Source organism: Schistocerca americana, chromosome 3, assembly GCF_021461395.2.
Source record: "Schistocerca americana isolate TAMUIC-IGC-003095 chromosome 3, iqSchAmer2.1, whole genome shotgun sequence".
Taxonomy (NCBI): domain Eukaryota; kingdom Metazoa; phylum Arthropoda; class Insecta; order Orthoptera; family Acrididae; genus Schistocerca; species Schistocerca americana.
In genome coordinates, this window is record NC_060121.1 from 370,526,684 (window position 1) to 370,546,815 (window position 20,132).

The following is a 20,132-nucleotide window of genomic DNA, read 5'->3' on the forward strand; positions in this document are numbered from 1 at the left end:
AATTTGTTCTTAACAACATGGACCAGTTTAAAAACAACAGTGACATTCATGATTATAATACCAGAAGAAAGAAAGACTTACACTATCCCCTATGTAATCTATCTAATCTATCTTTGACACAGAAAGGGGTAAAACATGCTGCTGTAAAACTTTTTGATAAATTACCAGATGAAATAAAAGTCTGACATACAGCAGTAATACTTCCAAAAATAAATGGAAATGGTATCCCCTTGACAACTCCTTCTATACCATAGATGGATTCTGGAATAGGAATAAATAAATCTATAAGTATAATATATGAACTTTGTGCCATTTAAGGGAATGGGGTAGGCAATAAAAATTTTAAGCTTTCTTTATAAAAAAAAAGAAAAAGAAGAAAAAGAAAAATCTCAATTCATATGTCATTTCTTATGCACTTGACACATTCCACAGCACAACAGTTTCTGTGAGATTGATCAATGGAACACGTAACTAACAAACTTCACTTCACCATCCACTGTTGTTTCTGCTGACGCCTTGAATTTTTTTTGCATGTTTTGCTCCTACTGCTGGGTCTATTGCTTCTACATTTTTTGAGGTTTTTTCGTCATTCCTGGTGGGTCTGATGATGGCATTGTGACTATGGGTTTGGTTTTGAAGTTAGTTTGGTGTTTTTTTAATTCCTTGGTTATCAGGTTCACCAGATATCTTTACCCAAGTCATTCACGTGTATCCATGTTGTGTGTGGAATCTGCATCCTATATTACTCACATCAACACATTTCTAAAATATGTGTAGATATTAGCAAACTGATTATTGGCACTTTGACACACGTCTTCCTCACAATATCATGGTGGTGTGGAATTTTCATAATTATGACAACTGTATGTGTGAGATTTTTCAGACATTGTTTAAGATTGCACGTAGCAATCACCACTTCATTTTTGTACAAGTTACTAGAACCTCCCAAAAGTACGACAAAGTCTTTATCGTGTAGATTTTTTACTGCTGCAGATGCAACCATTTTTTTAACTTCCCCAAATGAGGCTCCTGGTTACACTATACCACAAGAATATATATTAGATTTTTCTTTTAATTTATTTGCAAGACCATGACAATGGCTGTTTGAAAGCATGAACAGCTCGCTGTTATAGTTTACAATCTGGAAGTAATTTTGTGTCATTTTACTAACTGCTTCAGCACAACTTTGGTTCGCAGATCTGCATTGTCCACATTTATGCTTGGTTTCTTATTTGTCAGTGTTAGTAAATTTTCTTCTGCTTTATTCACATTGTCCTTTTCCTCTTCAACTTGTTGACGAGAACTGCATAGGCCTGCACTTTCACAATCATTGGTAGAAAGAACTTGAATTGAGTTTTCAGATACTAAGCTTATGTTACTTTCACAGTTTTTTGATTTAGCACTTTTTTTCTTGCTGCTATTGCACATCACATTTGTCCACTTTCCTATAACTGTCCTACTTTCATGTGGAAAGTACTTTCAATATGTTCAGTTCACTTTTTTGAGCTGTAATCTCACAATATCTGTTTTCAAAGTGCTGATAATAAACTGCAAACTAGTTAAGCATTCATTCAGTTTGCTAATGTCATCCCCACAGTTTTCACAGAAAAATTGACTTTTTTTTGGGAAGACACGTTTAACTTTTACACTTGCAGCCATATTGTAAAGATCAACTAACATCAATACCTTAACACATCCTTGTACAATTATGCTGTATGCTAATCTTGATGGTAAATTGGCTGGGAAGTTATTTATTATGCTGCAAAAAGTTGGATGTGATCTGCCCTCTACAATTCTTTCTCATGTGTGTGATCTTGCAAGAGCAGTAAGCAAGAATGGGAAAATGGTCATAATAGATCTACAACTTTGGTGTAAGCACTGCTTTGGCCAACAGCTGGTCAAAATAACTTGCTTCTGCTTGATTCCTGGTCTGCATGTAAAAATCATACTCCTTTAAAGGAAAGTATCCCTCCTGAAAAGTGTGTTACTTTGCAGTTCATACCACCTGGAACCACAGGATAAATTCAGTCTCTGGATGTTTGTTTTTTTGTGTGTATAAAACAGATTATTGCACTACATGCAGCTAACCTAAAGGGTAGCTAGTTTCACAATAAGTTCCATGACAGATTGTTTCATGATTCTATATGCTTTCTTTAAGAGTGCATACCTAGCTGAATGTCCTGCATGATTTGTAAGTCCTAAGGAGCTTGTATTCAGTCTTGATGGTGTGAACCTTTGTGATCACTGTGGGTGCCATTTTGCAGTATTCATGGTGCAAGTCAATGGTTCGTTTTGAATATTTCTTGAATGTTGATGTTGTCCATTTTGTGAAATGTAGTACATACATCCTGTACAAGACTGATCTCTGCATCTTCTGGATACTCATTTTCTGCCGCCCTTCTGATATGCTGATGAGTCATTAGCAGCTGATATTTTTCCTGTCATAATTTTTAACACAACACTTTCTAATGAGTCTTACTAAATATTGAACTTCTGACTTCTGACTCAAGAGGTTCCTTGTTAATAATTCTAAGAAAATGTCATCTACTCTAGGGGACTTACATATTTTTCCTCTTGATTATAATTTATATAGCTTATAATGTAAATGCATGACACATATTACTGTAAAATCATTATGTAGCTTTATATCTGTAATTCTTTTAAAATGAGAAGATTAACAAATGTGTTAAAAGTAAAGTACCTTCTATACTTGCAGGTGGGGGATCTTCAAGAATTGGGTGCAATAGCAGATTTATTTTTGAAGAAAAGATCATCTCCTTTGTTGATAGGTACTATCAAATCAAATATGGGCCATACAGAAGCAGCTTCAGGAATATGTTCTGTAATCAAATCACTATTAGTTCTAGAAAATAATGAAATTCCTCCCAACCTGCATTACAAAAATCCAAACTCTAAAGTGCCAGCTCTTTTAGATGGAAGACTGAAGGTGAGTCAATTTTGTTGAATCTCATGTCGTAGCATCAACATAATAATGACTGTTATGTAGTTGATAAGTTATAAGAGCATATTAGCAAAAGTTTAGAAGTCTATTATGCAGCAGCATGCATGAGATGGCTCTTGATCTCAAGATATGGAAGCAGAACTCCTATCTTGAGAGCTGGAAGTATGTAAAATGAGGAATAGGTGTAAACGAGTGTCAAAGGCTGTTAAGAGCAGTGCAACTTACTCACATCTCATGATCAGGGAACAGAGCAAATTGTGGGAGAAATGGGACTTTTAAGGCATAGTAGCTGAATTAAGTCTTATTGCCAGATCCAGAATGGGGCAGGTTCAGTTTCATTGACAGCCAATTCAACATCTCTCTATTTGTAGCTGCATGATTTCTTTATTTTTGTATTGGTATCAGAAACTTAGAATGTGGAGTCTCATTACATTATATGCCTGATGCTTTCTTAATTTTGTGGTGATATATTCTTCCTTTTGCAATATTGTTCTCCTTTAGTTCTATTCTTTCATCTGTGTAGCTAGTGAGGAAGTGTTTGCTGATTTACAATGCTTGAGAAGACAGTGCCATCACCTTTATACAGGGCTATTACAAATGACTGAAGCAATTTCATAAATTCACTGTAGCTCCATTCATTGACATATGGTCACGACACACTACAGATATGTAGAAAAACTCAAAGTTTTGTTCGGCTGAAGCTGCACTTCAGGTTTCTGCCGCCAGAGCGCTCGAGAGCGCAGTGAGACAAAATGGCGACAGGAGCCGAGAAAGCGTATGTCGTGCTTCACTTCAGGACGAAGTTCAACAAAGATCCACCAACTGCTAACTCCATTCGGTGATGGTATGCGAAGTTTAAAGCTTCTGGATGCCTCTGTAAGGGGAAATCAATGGGTCAGCCTGCAGTGAGCGAAGAAACGGTTGAACGCGTGCGGGCAAGTTTCACGCATAGCCCGCGGAAGTCGACAAATAAAGCAAGCAGGGAGCTAAACGTACCACAGCCGACGGTTTGGAAAATCTTACGTTTACAATTTTACAAGCCCTGACACCCGATGACAAAGTCAAACGCTTTGAATTGTCGGCGCAGTTGCAACAGCTCATGGAAGAGGATGTGTTCAGTGCGAAACTTGTTTTCAGTGATGAAGCAACATTTTTTCTTAATGGTGAAGTGAACAGACACAATGTGCGAATATGGGCAGTAGAGAATCCTCACGCATTCGTGCAACAAATTCGCAATTCACCATGAGTTAACGTGTTTTGTGCAATCTCACGGTTTAAAGTTTACGGCCCCTTTTTCTTCTGCGAAAAAAACGTTACAGGACACGCGTATCTGGACATGCTGGAAAATTGGCTCATGCCACAACTGGAGACCGACAGCACCGACTTCATCTTTCAACAGGATGGTGCTCCACTGCACTTCCATCATGATGTTCGGCATTTCTTAAACAGGATGTTGGAAAACCGATGGATCGGTCATGGTGGAGATCATGATCAGCAATTCATGTCATGGCCTCCATGCTCTCCCGACTTAACCCCATGCGATTTCTTTCTGTGGGGTTATGTGAAAGATTCAGTGTTTAAACCTCCTCTACCAAGAAACGTGCCAGAACTGTGAGCTCGCATCAACGATGCTTTCGAACTCATTGATGGGGACATGCTGCGCCGAGTGTGGGAGGAACTTGATTATCGGCGTGATGTCTGCTGAATCACTAAAGGGGCACATGTCGAACATTTGTGAATGCCTAAAAAACTTTTTGAGTTTTTGTATGTGTGTGCAAAGCATTGTGAAAATATCTCAAATAATAAAGTTATTGTAAAGCTGTGAAATTGCTTCAATCATTTGTAATAAGCCTGTACAGCTAGCTCCCAGCTAAATAAAAATTACAAATTTTGCTATTTTATCGCAATATTTGTGTATGTAGTGTCTTTATTTGCACAGTAATTGGTTTATTGATAGGTGGTTTCTGTTTTAGGTGGTCACTGAGCGACTTAAATGGCATGGTAACTTAATTGCTGTTAATTGCTTTGGATTTGGTGGATCAAATTCACATATAATTCTGAGAAGACCACAATCCACCCAGAGAAAAGATTCTTTCATATATCCTCTAACTAAAGTAATCTGTGTATCTGGACGCAATCAAGTGGCTGTGAAAACCCTGCTGACTAAAGTACAGTTGCCCAATTACTTTTGTTTGCCTGTAACCATATTATGGTATTCTGTGTATGATTTTAGCTATATTGGAGTCCAAAACCTTAATATAATTTAGAAAAGTGAAAGTGTAAAAAGTGAACAATCAGAGTAAATGGAAGTGAAGACAACCTCATAAAACAAAATTTTGCCATATTTTGAAGAATGATTCAAAACCAATAAAAACATGTTTTTTATTTACACAGTGTCTCAATAATGTGTACATTTTTGTTGCGAACAGAAGGTAACTTCCTGGTGATGTTTACAATGCAGTGCCACAAGGACTCCACTTGGCTCCTATTTTGTAGGGGTGAATCCACAGACACACTGTTGCAGACCACTCAGAGTAACAGTGAATGTATTATTAAGTGCCATTTCAAACCTTTTCTCAGGGTTCTGATATGCAGTAACTATTGATCAAAGGCCAGTATATGGTCGGCATATAAGCATTATATGGTAATTGCTCCACAAAATGAATCACTATCAGGCTCTGATGGCTTGGTAAAATCCTACAATATCTGCAAAGCTTACAATTATGCTAGGAGTTGCAGTTTGTTTTACAAAATTTGTGTTGGTGACCATTTATTGAGATGGGCAATTGGTTGGGTGTTACATCAACAATTTAAGTTCTGCAGTGATTACAGCAGAGTTGGTATACAACATGGCTGCTTTCACAGATGGTCTTGCCTATTAAGGGGTTAAGGTAGGCCTGTGACAGAAATGGAGTAGCAAATGCTGGGTGGGTGGATTTGATAGGTCTTGCACCTGGGTGTACCACAGAGATACAATAACTGTGGCAAGGAGTTGGGATTGGAAGTGGCATAGGGATGGGCTAGGTTGGTGTGTAACCTGGGTGGGCAATGGAACATCACTTTAGGAATGGTGGGAAGGATATTGGTTAGGATGTGCCACAGTTCAGGGCACGATGATAAATAATGAAAGCCATGACTAAAGATGTGGTTCAGTTATTCCAGTCCTTGGTGATACTAAATGATGAGGGAGAAGCTCTTTAGGGCTGATTCTTGGGGGTGGTGAGAGGATTAGAGGTGGGTGAGGATATGGCACAGGAAACCTGTTCGCAGACTGGGTTTGGAGAGGTAGTGCCCACTTGTGAAGGTCTTCATGAGACCTTCAGCATACTGGGCAAGTTAGTTCTTGTCCTTACAGATACACCGTCCATGGGTGGCCAGTTATTTCTTGGTGTGGATGGGGTAACAGCTGTCAAAATGCAGGTACTGTTGGTGACTGGTTGGTTTAATATAGACAGACATGTGAATGGAGCCACCAGAGAGGTGGAGGTAAACGTCCAGGAGAATGACATGCTGGGTTGAGGAGGAACACATGAAGCAGATGGGAAAGAAAGTATTGAGATTGTGAAGGACTGAGATAGTGTGTCTTGGCTCTGAGCCCAAATCATATAGATATCATCAGTGAGCCTGAACCAGACAAGGGTTTGCTGTTTTGGGAGGCTATGCATGTACCTCTAAATGGTCCATATAAATGTAACATAGGAGGGTACCAAGGGGTGCCCATGACTGTTTTGTGGATGTATTTATATACCTTCCCCTCGAAGGAGAAGTGCTAGTGTGTATGAAGATATAGTTGATAAGGTGTAAGAAGAATGAGGTAGTGGCTTTGGAGGCTGAAGGATGTTGGGTGAGGTAGTTTATGATAGTGGGAAGATAATGGGCGTGTGAGATGACTGTGCATATGGAGGTGTCAGCAAGAGTGATGAGTTTGGATCCAGGAGATAAAGGGGTGGGAATAATGGAGCATTGGTGGAGGAAGTGGTTGGTGCCTTTGATGAGAGAGGCCTTGTTTTGTGCAGTTGATTGGAGGTGTTGGTCAACACATGAGGAAATTCTTTCAGCAGGAGCACAATAATCTGCTACAGTGAGACATCCAGGATTGTTGGAGTTGTGGACTTTGGGGGGTATGTAGAGGATGGATGTGCATAGTGTCATGGTGAAGAGGTAGGTAGATTCTGGGGAGAGGTTCTGGGATGGGCTTAAGACTTTCAGTAGAGACTGAAGATTATATTGGACATCTGGGATGGGATCACTGTGTCAGAGCATTTAGTTGGAGATGTCAGACAGTTGGTGGAAACCTTCTGTCAGATAGCCCCTGTGATACATCATGGCAATGGTGGAGCTTTTTTCTGCAGGGGTGATAGTTACGTTAGGATCTGTTTTGAGGTGAGTATGGCTGTCGTTTCTTTTGCTGACAGTTTAGTTTTCTTTGGAAGAGCTTTGGGGAAGGATGGTGACACCAAGGCAGTGCTAAGGATTTCTCAGAAGAGCAGGGCTTGGTTGGTGGCGGGGGGGGGGGGGGGGGGGGGGGGGGGGGGGGGGGTTGGTCCTCAGCTGGAGGGTGGTATGAACAGGAAGAGGCAATCTTCTATGTTGGGATTATGTTGGCTTTGGTTCGAGGGATTGGTGGCAAAGAAGTGTTTCCACTGCAGGGATCAGGGAAGGAGAGTAGGTGTTTAATAAGTCTAGCATGATTAAACCTCCATCTGGCGAAGCCTTTGAATAGGACTGCAACTTCTGTGGGATTGAGGTTTTTGGTGGAAATTTAACAACAGTGTTTTGTGTTAGTTCGGTTTCTGAGTTTAGTACAGTGTTTGGAGCATCTGGGAGGATGTGGCACATTGAAAAAATTAGCTAGGCAGGGTGTGTATACTATGAGGAGTTGATAATGGAAAATCAGTGAGGCAGGGCATGGATAGTATGAGGAGTTGATAAGGGTAGTCACTGTGAATGGTTGGGATGTTGATGGCTAGTGATGCTCCAAGGCAGGAGTAAGATGTCAACAGGTTGGACAAATTTTGGAACTAGTATCTGGAACGCTCTTATAGGTGTTGGAGGGCAGGATTGTGTTTGAAGTCCAGTTGGTGAGTATGCTTAACAGCAAAACTCTCAGCATTTGAAGAAGACAGCTGGGCTACCCATTGAGATATTGTGCATAAAATGGAAACAATTTGGCAGAACACCCAGAAGCATGCTGTAATGAAGGTGTTTCTTGGGAAACTTTTCTGACAGCAATAAGATTATTAAGACCATTGAAAATAACCTTCCAGAAACACACGTAAGCTACTGATTCAAAAATTACAACTCATTATGCTGCCTTGATTATATATCTGGTAGGTCTCATCATTTGTGAAGAAGTTTTATAGAACAGAGAATAGCATATATTTGATATTTACATAAAAATTATAATATCATGTTAAAGGTGAAACTACATACAGAACTTTCACACAGGAAAGTGTAAACACTGAATCACTGCAAATCAAAATAAATCAAATGATCATATTGGAAAAAATAGTTCTTAATGTGCACCTCCCAAACAAGTGCTATTACAATGTATAGAAAAAGTTAGAAAATGACCAATAAGGTACTATTCTATAGGAAATTCAAATGGTTACTAAAAAAGTTTTTGCAGGAAACAGGGTTTGTTGTTAAGCATAATCCTTACATAATGCAATCACCTTGCTTTAATCCCTTCTATTTTCTTCAGTGAAATGATGTTTCATTTATATTCTACTGAAACACTGTCAAATATGATGTACCCACCGGATGCGGATGGGATGCGATTGTTAAGCTTGCCGAATACATTACTACTACGTAATGAATCTACTGGGAATCTTCACGTGTATTGTTCTTACTTGGATTCACCAATTAACAAGAAAGCTCATGCACAATCCAAACCCCTCTAAAATCTCATTACAATGGGTTGACACCTATGCTAAGAATGTGAAATTTGAAAAATGAACTTTTAGTACAGGCATACAATGAAATTATTTTAATTTAATTAATTCTGTCAGAATTGCTCATGTGCATAAAAACTATTATAATTAACCTTTAATGATGCTCATAGCTAATGACCATGTATATTATGTTGTTTAATGTAAGTAAAGTTACAGCTAAACATCTTTTAATAAAACCATAAGAGTAAAATATCTTAACCAGGATAGCTTTCAAGCCAGGTATTTACTGTTCTGTTTTACATGAGCAGCTTCAAGATGAGGATAAAAATCATGCATTCCAAGCACTTATACAAGAAATACACTCAATGAATATCATAAGACATGAATGGAGAGGCTACATAGTGATGAATCCCAGTGGTAACAACCTACAAGACATACAGGTAAACGAAATTCTTTGTTGTTAGTTAGTTTGTTACTTGTTCTATAGATTGTAGTCACTATAAACTTTATGATATGAATTGCATCAACACAGAAAACAGAATATAAAAACACATTCAAAGAGTGGGGTATTGTTTATGAAGAAACAAAACTTAATTTCACCATGAAGAAAATACCAATTTCTCACAAACAGTCTTGTATTCAGATCCTGCATCAGTAAGTCAGTGTTTCCAGTCAGTGTGTTAATACTACTACTTCATGGATCAAAAATGTTGCCACATATCTCTTGTGACTGACATTTGTAACTAAATTAGAAAAGACATAATGCAATATGTATCACTATGAACTTATATTATGTAGCAGGTCTCCCACCAACTAATTTTCATTTCATATGCCCTAACAGATCTGCAACAAACAGAGAAAACCAGTGTGGTTAGTTTTTTCTGGACTTGGTAGCCAATGGGCAGCTGCAGGGCGAGTGTTTCTGCAGCTATCAATCTTAAAAGATGTCATAAGACAGTGTGCTGAGTCACTTTATCCATTCAAAATTGATCTTTTTGAACTTCTCGAAGATGAAGATGATACATACACAGATCACACTAAAACATTCATTTCCATTGTTACAGTACAGGTGAGTGTTGAGTTGCAATTGGGTTTTGCAATAAATTAGGGGAAATAAAATTATGTCACTGTGCATATATGTCAAGAAAAAAGAACTTATCATTTTACCAAATGGAACAAGAAAAACTGGAGCAAAGGCAACACTCAAACTGTTGAAAAACTATATTTCAGAAATCTAGATTTGTAACAGTAAGTAGTCTTTCTCCTTCATTTTCACCTGTTTTTGCTGCCAAAAACTGTATCTGTTTCTGCAACCTAGTGAAGTGTCAGCCTCTTTCACATTTTCAGTTCTCACAATTGGTTTTACATCAACACTATACTTAAATCTGTTTCCAATTAGTAAGTTTATTTAGTTCTTGTAAATTCTTGCTGTTTTATTTTTATTTTATGTACTTATTTGTCGTTAGGTCATTTTACTTGAAATCAGATATGATAGTTTAAGAAGAAGCAAGAAGCTGCTGTGTTTCGTGTTACTGGACTGGTTATGGTTATACAAATATTCACAACATATACTACATAAAATGTTCATGCTACCTACAAAAACAAAAAGTTCATATATGCAATTGCATCCCATAAATAGTTAAGTATACATATACAGTTCATCTTCTTGGAGATTTTTTTCCTTTGTATTGTTCATGTTGCCTCAATTTATTTCACAGAATGTGTAGTACTGTTTCGTGTTTGACAATGAGAATATTTAAATACACAAAAATGGAAAACACATGGCAGATACGATAATACAACTGTGTGAGATAAGTTTTCACTCTGTTGCTAATTCTTTGCTTTAGTCACACACACTTTTACCCCTAAGCACATAGAGTTTGTGTTTAGTAGCTGTGATGTTTGTGCAGGTATTCTTTATGCTATAGGGACATGTCATAGTATGTAGACTTTAGTTTTTGTTTAAATTATGAAAATATTTTTATATCCTTTATATCATGTAGGAGATAACTATTCGAAATACACACTGCTTCTGTAAGGTCCTTATATGTTAATAGTTAGTATCAGTCTTTACATGTCATATGGCGATCATTCTAGTTTTAGTATTAAATAAGTGCAGAGCTTTATTCAGTGTTCCTTCAAGTTCATCGTGTTGTGTGTGTGTGTGTGTGTGTGTGTGTGTGTGTGAGAGAGAGAGAGAGAGAGAGAGAGAGAGAGAGAGAGAGAGAGAGAGAGAGAGAGAGACTGTGCAATACACCTTACAGCTTGCTTTTGGAGTGTAACCATTCTCGAGTATGGCTGGGAATGGTGGTACTGAGTTTTTAGTGTCAGGAAGCTTGTAGTACACCACCCTGGGTGTGATAGCAGTGAAGTGGTGTGTGGATGCCTGGTAGTCATTCAGCATGTCAGCATTAAAACATCAGTGTTAGTATAATAATTTACTGCTCAATAAACTACAGCAGTTACATTGAGGCTTGGAGAATACACCATCTCCAGGACATTAGTTGTAGGCACCCTATGAAGGCCTGCAGCTGTCAGCAACATCATGAATCCGGTAAAGTGATGATTGCAATGACCCCACAAACACTAATTGCAGCTGCTGGTGGTAAGCAATTTATCCACACAGCAGACTAAAGGCTACCCATGTGTACTTGCTGAGTTGTGCTGAGGCATACCACATCACTCTGTGATCCCACTGTGGATGAGATGGCTCACAGCAGCATCAGCGTCCACCCACATGAACGGAGGCAGGTAGCAAGGAGTTTACCTGTACAAGTGATGATGGCTGAGTGGCTGCCCATTCCTGGGCTTGAATGGTCAAGTCCTAAGGTAGCAAGCTGGTGGCAGGTGAAGCAAGGCCCCAGGTAGACTGCTGGTTGGAGAGTGCTAAAACCACATCATCAGACTTGGTGCAAGCAGCAGGGATGCAGCTAGCAGTGACAGGGTACAGAGGTGGTGACTTCTTGATACATGTTAGTTATTAGCTACATGTTCTATAGGTCATCTGAACAATTCTTTTACCGAAATGATGTGGAGTACGTCAAGATATGTATACATGATTAGTGTTAGCATTAATTAACACATTATCATTTCTTTGCTACTCGTGAAGCTGCACCTTTTTTTTCTGGCTACCACTTTTTAATTAGAAATTTGTCACTGGAATGCAAGGAGTTGTCCAGGAGATATGATCTTAAATTAAATTTAAGACTTGCTTCACTACCTGTCAGACATTTTATGTTATAAGGCAAATGATCAAAACATTGTATTGCTGTTTATCAAACTGCTCTTTGAGCCCCTGACAGTTTTAACAATGGGCAGTAAAGGTTATTTATCCCTGTAGCATTTTAGGTCTGTACCTCACTCTTCTTCTCAAATTGTGATGGATAATTTATGATGAATATCCTTGTAGGCTTGTAAGACTGATATGCCATTGTAGTTACTCTCTCAGGACTGCTGGCAGGCAGACACTGATTAAAAATGATGGGTATGCCATCTTCTGATGAAGAGGAATACAAGTTCTACCAAGATCTCTGATACATACTTCAGGCCATTCCTTCTGCAGATAAAGTCCTGTTGCTTGGAGATTTCAATGCTCATGTTAGCAGTGATTTCAATGCCCGGAATAGAGTCATTGGTCGCCATGAAATTGGAAAATGCAACTCAAATTGTCTTGATTTTTTAACTTTATATGCTGAATTTGAACTCTGTTTGACAAATACACATTTTCAGATGCCCGATAAATATAAAACGACATGGATGCACCCAAGATCTAAGCACTGGCACCTTCTAGAATATGTGATTGTATGGAAAAAAGATCTTGGTGAAGTACTGATCTCACGTGCTATGAGAGGCACTCAGGGTTGGACAGACCATCGACTTGTGAGGTCCAAATTAAATATAACTTTGAAAGCACCATATCCAAGTGTTACACAAAATACCATCAAAATTATCCAGCAAAATCTTGGTCTGCGATCAGACTGAGAACAAAACTGGGTGATGCATTCAGTTATGATGGGCTTTTGATATTCAAGTCTGCCTCTGTAGATGAGCACTGGAAAGTATATGCTACCAAACTGCACAGATGTGCCACAGAAGTCTTGGGAAAACCTCAGAAAAAGAAACAAGCTTGGTTTGACAGTTCAGATGTAGAGCTTCTTAATGGTTTCAGACCATCTCTTCACAGTCATGATCTTGCCAACTGCAAAGTAGCACATACAACCTGAAAGTGAAGGTGCACTCACTCAAAGACAAATGGCGGCTGAATAAAACCAATGAAATGCAATCATATGCTGACACAAACCAAACGGGCAGATTCTTCGATTGCCTGAAAACTATCTTTGGTCCAAAATCAAGGAAGATAGCACGTATTAATGACAAAGATAAAACCTGTCAGCTGACACAGTAGAGTGATATTCTTGCTTGGTGGACAGAACATTTTGATGACGTTCTTAATCCCTACCATCAGACAACTGATATTCCATACATAGAATTACCTGAAGGCCTGCCAGTCGATGAACAACTTGCTGATGCCCCTTCATTCAGTGAATTCATTTCAGCATTGGCTAAGGTGAAAAATAGCAAATCAGCAGGATTAGAGAACTTACCATCAGAACTCTATAAATATGGTGGGCCAAACATTATGAACCCACTGTTTGTTCTGGTTTCAAAGATTTGGGAGTGCGAAATAATTCCACAAGATTGGAAAGATTCCTGCATTTGCAAGATTCACAAAGGCAAAGGTGACATTTCTGACTGCTGTTCTCACAGGGGAATCTCTCTTGTATCAGCAGCAGGGAAAGTCCTGGCTCACATATTCAACAACCGGCTAATGCACCCTGCAGAAAAAGGGCTACCAGAGACCCAGTGTGGCTTTCGACTGAACAGAGACATAGTGGATGCCATATTTGTTATCAAACAAATGCAAGAGAAAAGCTTAGAGCATCATCAGCCTCTCTTCAGGTGCTTTGTAGACCTCGAAAAAGCATTTAGCCAAGTCCCACGGGAAGCTCTCTGGACTATACTAAAGAAAACCGGCTGCCCTGACAAAATTATTAATTTGATTAAACAGTTTCATGACAACACAATGGCAAAAATCCGCCATGAAAATGAGCTTTGAGACCAGTTTCCTGTGACATGCAGTCTAAAACAAGGGTGTGTACTGGCTCCCACACTCTTCTCACTTTATTTCACAGCTGTTATGAGAGACGTGATCAAAGCCTGCAGTGGGCAAATGGGTCTTGACTCGAGAACAGACAAAAGTGTCTTCAACATGTCTCGCCTCAGAACAAAAAGTCGCATAAATAAAGTATCTATCTTAGAAATTGTTTACGCAGATGACATATGCATGATGGCTAATTCCTGAATCTCTCCAAACATACATGAACCTGCTAAATGACTCTTGAAGAAGATTTGGTTTAGTCATAAGCATCACCAAGATGCAAGTCCATCAACAACCACTTAGGGGTTCCAATGCAGATGACTGCAGCATTAAGTTGAACAACAAATATTTGAAAAATGTGTCACACTTTAAATATCCTGGTAGCCAAACTAGAAGTGACAACAGCCTGACAACAGAAATTGCAGCTCATATAGACAATGCAGCCTCAGTTTTTGGCAAACTGAATCTCCGAGTATGGAAATCACATGATCTCAGACTACAAACTAAAACTGCGGTCTACAAAGCAATAATATTACCAGTTTTACTCTACACCTTGGAAACCAGATGCTGTTATAAAGCTGACATTTGGAGGCTAGACACCTTTCATCTTCGCTGTCTGAGATCAATTCTCCACATGAAATGGGAAGACCGTGTTCCAAACACGGAGATTTTGCATTGTGTGATACGGCCTGGCATTGAAGCTCTCTTAATGACACACCAATTGAGATGGAGTGGCCATATCATACGCATGGATGACAATAGACTTCCCAAAGCAGTGTTCTACTCAGAGCTCTTGTGTAGAAAGCAGTAGCAAGGTGGCCAACACCTGCGATATAAGGACACCATCAAACGCCACCTCACAGCCTGTGGCATTCCGAGCAAACGTTGGGAGGAGCTTGTATTGCACTGATCAGAGTGGTGCTCAACTGTACACAAGAGTGTGGAACAATTCGAGGATATCTGCCTAAAGAACCTGGACGATAAACGAAAGCTCTTCAAATCTACGCCCAAGCCTAATTACATATATACGCATATCTCTACTGGGCAACTGCATTGCACTCCGTGTGACCAGATTTTAAAAGCAAACCTCAGTTTTGCAAGCCACATCTGAGCCTGCCACAACATGGACTAAACAACTGATGGAGTTGCTGTCGCCAGACATGGCAAGGAGGACATGATGATGATGATGATGATGATGATGATGATGATAATGATTAAGCCTTGGGTTCCTCCACTCATTTGCAGCGTTTACTAATCACCCTGATACATTGGAGCCATTGCTTGCCATGTGAGCAAATAGATTCTGTTGTAACTGTGTTTGTCAGGCTCTGATCTGACCTGCTTCCATGGCTCTTGCATTAGCTATGGTAGAGATGTTTCTTCAGGAATGCCAAAAAAATAGTAGTGGCACTACTTTGTTTGTGTGTTTTTCCCAAAACAAGTACTTGTCGACCACCTCTCCCAAGAATTTGCAGCTGCTTGTCTATGTAGGTCTGTGTACCAAACTTAAAGGCTCATATTTTCAGTGTAGCCATTTCTGTCAGCATGGACCTACATGAGCCTCAGTTCTTTCCATTTATGAACAAATTTTTATTACTCAAATACTGGGTTGCATTTTCTATATTCAGAGAAATCCTTTTCTCCAGTTCATTTTCAGTGGTACTACTCACTGTAAGAAAGTTAGCATCAGCATACACAATGAAATCTCCACTCTCTGTCATACTCCTATAATTTGTGTAAAGAATGGAAAGTAGTGGACTCATTATTGACCTTTCAGGCAAACCATATATGACTTGTATTTTAGAGCCGATATTATTTATAATTTTCTTTTCCATTTTATGTTTCATATAAACACATAGTCTTCTGTTTATTCTCATAAACTATGGTATAATGTCAGCTATTTTTTTCTCAAATGGTATTGATGAAGTTTCTGCAACAGCATATTATGATATACATAATTGGAAGGTTTGAATAGATCTAGGAACAAACAACAAACTTCCTTTTGGTCTCACATTTATGGAAACTGTTACGAGCATTTATTAGGACGTCATACCTGTCCATGTTGTGGACCATCTGTCTTTGATATTGTCTCTATTACTTTTAAAAATACTGGGGTTATAACTGATGGGTCTGTAATTTGCTGGGTCATACTTCTGCATATGAATCACTTTTCTGGCTCTTTTATAAACTAGTTTATTAAAAAGAGGTCAGTGGCTGTAATAAATACTACAGGCAGTGCTTAAATACTGTGCTAGGTATGCAATCCAAACCTTCTATATTTTTTTCATTCTGCTCATTATTTTTGATACTTCCCTCTTTTCAGTAGGATAAAGGAATAAACATAGTGTTACATTTACTTTCTTTTCTATTATTTTTTTGTTTTGTGGCATTTTGGTCCACGAGTGTTACTACGGTTGCATAGTGCTAATAAGAAATGGGATTGACTTAATGTGTATCTGAAAAATTCTTTTATTCCTTTCTAAGTATTGTGTTTCCATTGCAGGTAAATTTTTTTAGTTTGTTAGAACGTATCACATTAGTCTTCAATTTATTTTACGTGATCAGTATTTCAACCCCTACGCTGCAATCTTCTTCAGGGTCTTGCAGTGTCCTCTGTTAGCTGAGTATTCAGTTAGCTGTAAACACCACATGAGGCTGAAGAGGAGTCTAGCAGAGGTTTGAAATGTTGATTATGTAGAAAAATTGAAGAATACAGTCACATGAATTTGTATTTCAGAAACTCTGATAGATCATGTCATCACAAACATATCTCAAATTTCATGTATCAAATACTGTAATTTCAGACCATTACGCACTGTTATTAGATAACAGTGACAGCTCTATTTCTGTTCCCATAGACCACAGTGTTGGTTTGGTTTTTATGTTTTTGGTACCTCTTGTACAGAAGCATCAGTTTCTCTGTTGCTCTTTATATGTTTGATGTGATCCAGTCCTATCCCAACTTCCTCATTACATTTTTGTTTTTCTTAGGGCATGTAGTTGTATTGCAGCACATACAAACAACTCCCTTTTTCTGATCCAAGCACAACATTTAACATGTTTATATTAGTTTCTATCATCTGCTTTACTTTCATAGAAGTGACATCATTGAGTTCTGAGTTGTCCATTATTTCTAATAACAGGGTGTCATTGGGCTGAAATTACAGTATTTGATACATGAAATTTGAGGTATGTTTGTGATGACATGATCCATCAGGGTTCTTGAAATACAACAGCTGTTTTTCTGTTACAAATTTAGATTGTGAACTCTGACCAGATCATAAATATCTCTTGGATGAAACTGTGTTTTAGTGTTATTATTATTATTATTATTATTTGGGCAGTTCTTCTTAAGAAAATGTAGTGCTGTTTTCATTCACATAATTAAATTCTGAAACTATCCTTATTTTTCCATATTTTGAATCCATATATATTAGTGCATCTTTAATGTTTGTCATGTATGCAGTTTTTTCAAATGCAATTTCTAGTAGTTTTTTCTGCTACCTCCTTTCCCATGTTAGATTCTGCTAAATGCATTTTAATAATAATGGAGACAGTCCATCTCCCTGCCTTATGCTTGTTTTAATTTCAAAAGATTTCAGTATTTCACCTAAAAATTTAACTTTGGAAACTCTTTTAGTCACAGTTTGCTTAATAATTGCCCTTTTTTTATTGTCAGCTCCAAATTCTTCAAGAAAATGAAAAGTGTATCTCTGTCTACATAAACATAAGCCTTTTTAAAATAAACAAAGGGTGCATAAAGTATTTGGGCTTGAAGTTTCTTATACTTGATTCATAGATTTATGTTTAATATCTGTGTATGACACATGAGAGGGGTTGGGTTGTTTGGGGGAAGAGACCAAACAGCGAAGTCATTGGTCTCATCGGATTGGGGAAGGATGGGGAAGAAAGTCAGCCATGCACTTTCAAAGGAACCATCCCGGCATTTGCCTGAAACAATTTAGGGAAATCACGGAAAACCAAAATCAGGATGGCCGGACGTGGGATTGAAGCGTCGTCCTCCAGAATGCCAGTCTGGTATGCTAACCACAGTGCCATCTCACTCAATACGACACATAATCTTCGTCTGCTAAACCCTCCATGGTATTCTCTTATTGTTCCTCCATTTTATTTTCTAATCTATTTTGGCAAGCTTTAGGCAGAATTTATATGTCACATGGAGGAGAAGATACCCCTCAGTAATTGTTTGCATCTGCTTTATCACCCTTTTTGTGTAATGGATGAATAAGTGTTTATGCAGTGTCCCAGATGTTTTCAGTTACTTTTTTTGGTTGCCAAATAGTTCTGTCATCTGCATTTTTACACACTTCTGCAGCAGTATAGTCTTTCTCTGGTGCTTTGTTGATTTTTAGTCTTAAATAAATTTGACATTTGTGAATCTTTAACTTTTTGTTCTGGAACTTGCTTTTGGGAATTTCTCCTTGAGTTCTTCACAGTTTCAAAGTATCAGGAAGTATCTTACCAGTATTCTATGGTTTTTGTGATTATTTAAGGCCAGATTTCTGTTTTGATCTTTGAAACATGTATTTGGTAGTTGCTATTTTTGAAAATTTGATTTAAAAGGTTTGTAGAAGGCCCATGTATTATTTTTCTGGAAGTCCTTATTACTTTGCAAAAATTGGTCCTCCTCGTGGTTCCCTTTAACTAATCATATGATTTCAGCTGTCTGTGATCTTTCTTTTAATTCAACATAATCTTCAGGTTGTTTTGGGAGAGTACCATTTTATCCAAGTTTGTTTTCTTAATTCTAGCACTTCCTCACAATGTGAATTTCATCATCTGTGATTCTTTGTTCTCTTTACTATGGTAGCTTCATAAGCTGACTTTACTGAATTAGAATGAATTTCATGTATATCTTCCATTTGCATATCGAATTTTTCTTTTCTTTTGGCATTCAGTATTTTCATATCTGCTTGTAAGGTTTTAGCCCAGATCACGTAAGAAACAGATTGCCCGTTCGCATGGTCTAGCAGGCAACCCTTTTTAGGGAACGGCCACCAGGCGGCAACAGCGTCACACCCTTACTTGTGGCACCAACCACTAAATGGCACTCCGTTCTGTGAAATATGTGGCAACATCGTCCGAACGCATGCAGCTTTCCACCATTTGGCGTCTGTGAAGTACAGCTGTTTGTGACATACCGGCGGTAGTGGATCGAGTCATCATGCCGAGGGCCTGTGAGTATAGCAACTGTAGAAGGAGTAGACGGACAAATCCTGAACTAAATATAATGTTCAGATTTCCTGTCAAAGATAAAGAAAGGTTATGGGAGTGGATTTTAAATTCAGGTAAAACAATAAATTAGTTACGAGTAAGAATTAATAAAGAGCCCTAAGCATTCGATCCTATCTAAATTTTGTCAATTTTATATTCTGATATAATGTGGCAGCACTTCCTGTACAAGAATCATATCGTACAATTGTTAAATGAAATCTTTGCTGTGATTCGGACTTTTTTTAAACTGTTTATTCACTTCACTGTCGTAATTTTGGCTGCAGAGGCATTTTTGTGTGCAGTGTGAAAACTGAAATCAATATAAGATATGGATAACAAAATGCAAAGCATAGTGTGGTAAAATTTGGTAAACAATTTAAGAAGCATTACCTTACAAGACCTTTCCCTTTGTACTTGAAAATGGCTCTAGAGCTGAAATCGCAACAGTGAAATAAATGAATAATAGCCGTCATCTAACTGCTAGGTCATCGGTCCCTCTAAATGCTGGTATATACTAGAGTGAACAAACTGAACGAGTGTAAAACCTCGTTTACAATGCTGCAAATGACTATTCATAGATAATTCGCCAATGTTCACTGCCATTCATTTATACTTGTGAACAAGTGTTTATACTGGAATGAAGGGAGGAGAATAGAAGAAAACGAGCATAACATGCAAACTATAGATGCGCCTAGATTAATTTTTTTTATCTGTGCGCTAATAATCCTCACACAGCTTTCACTCGAAAACAACACTACTTACAGTAACAGGTCAGCGCGAGTGCGGATATCCCCAGTAATAACTGTGTTGCAGATAAAAGCATACGTCTGTTGTGAATATTTGCGGGTTATCCTTAAACTGCACAAAGTAAATTTTTAACATA

General features: G+C 38.2%; 1 protein-coding gene across 1 annotated transcript in view; it reads left to right on the top strand.

Moving 5' to 3' along the window:
• Positions 1-2,665: 2,665 nt before the first annotated feature.
• LOC124606094 (fatty acid synthase-like) overlaps positions 2,666-20,132 on the top strand; it is a 94,698-nt gene continuing 77,231 nt past the window's right edge. The window contains exons 1-4 of the mRNA XM_047138059.1: positions 2,666-2,947; positions 4,936-5,130; positions 9,165-9,296; positions 9,698-9,925. Of these exons, the coding sequence (XP_046994015.1) occupies positions 2,666-2,947; positions 4,936-5,130; positions 9,165-9,296; positions 9,698-9,925 (837 nt within the window). The remainder of the gene's footprint in view (positions 2,948-4,935; positions 5,131-9,164; positions 9,297-9,697; positions 9,926-20,132) is intronic.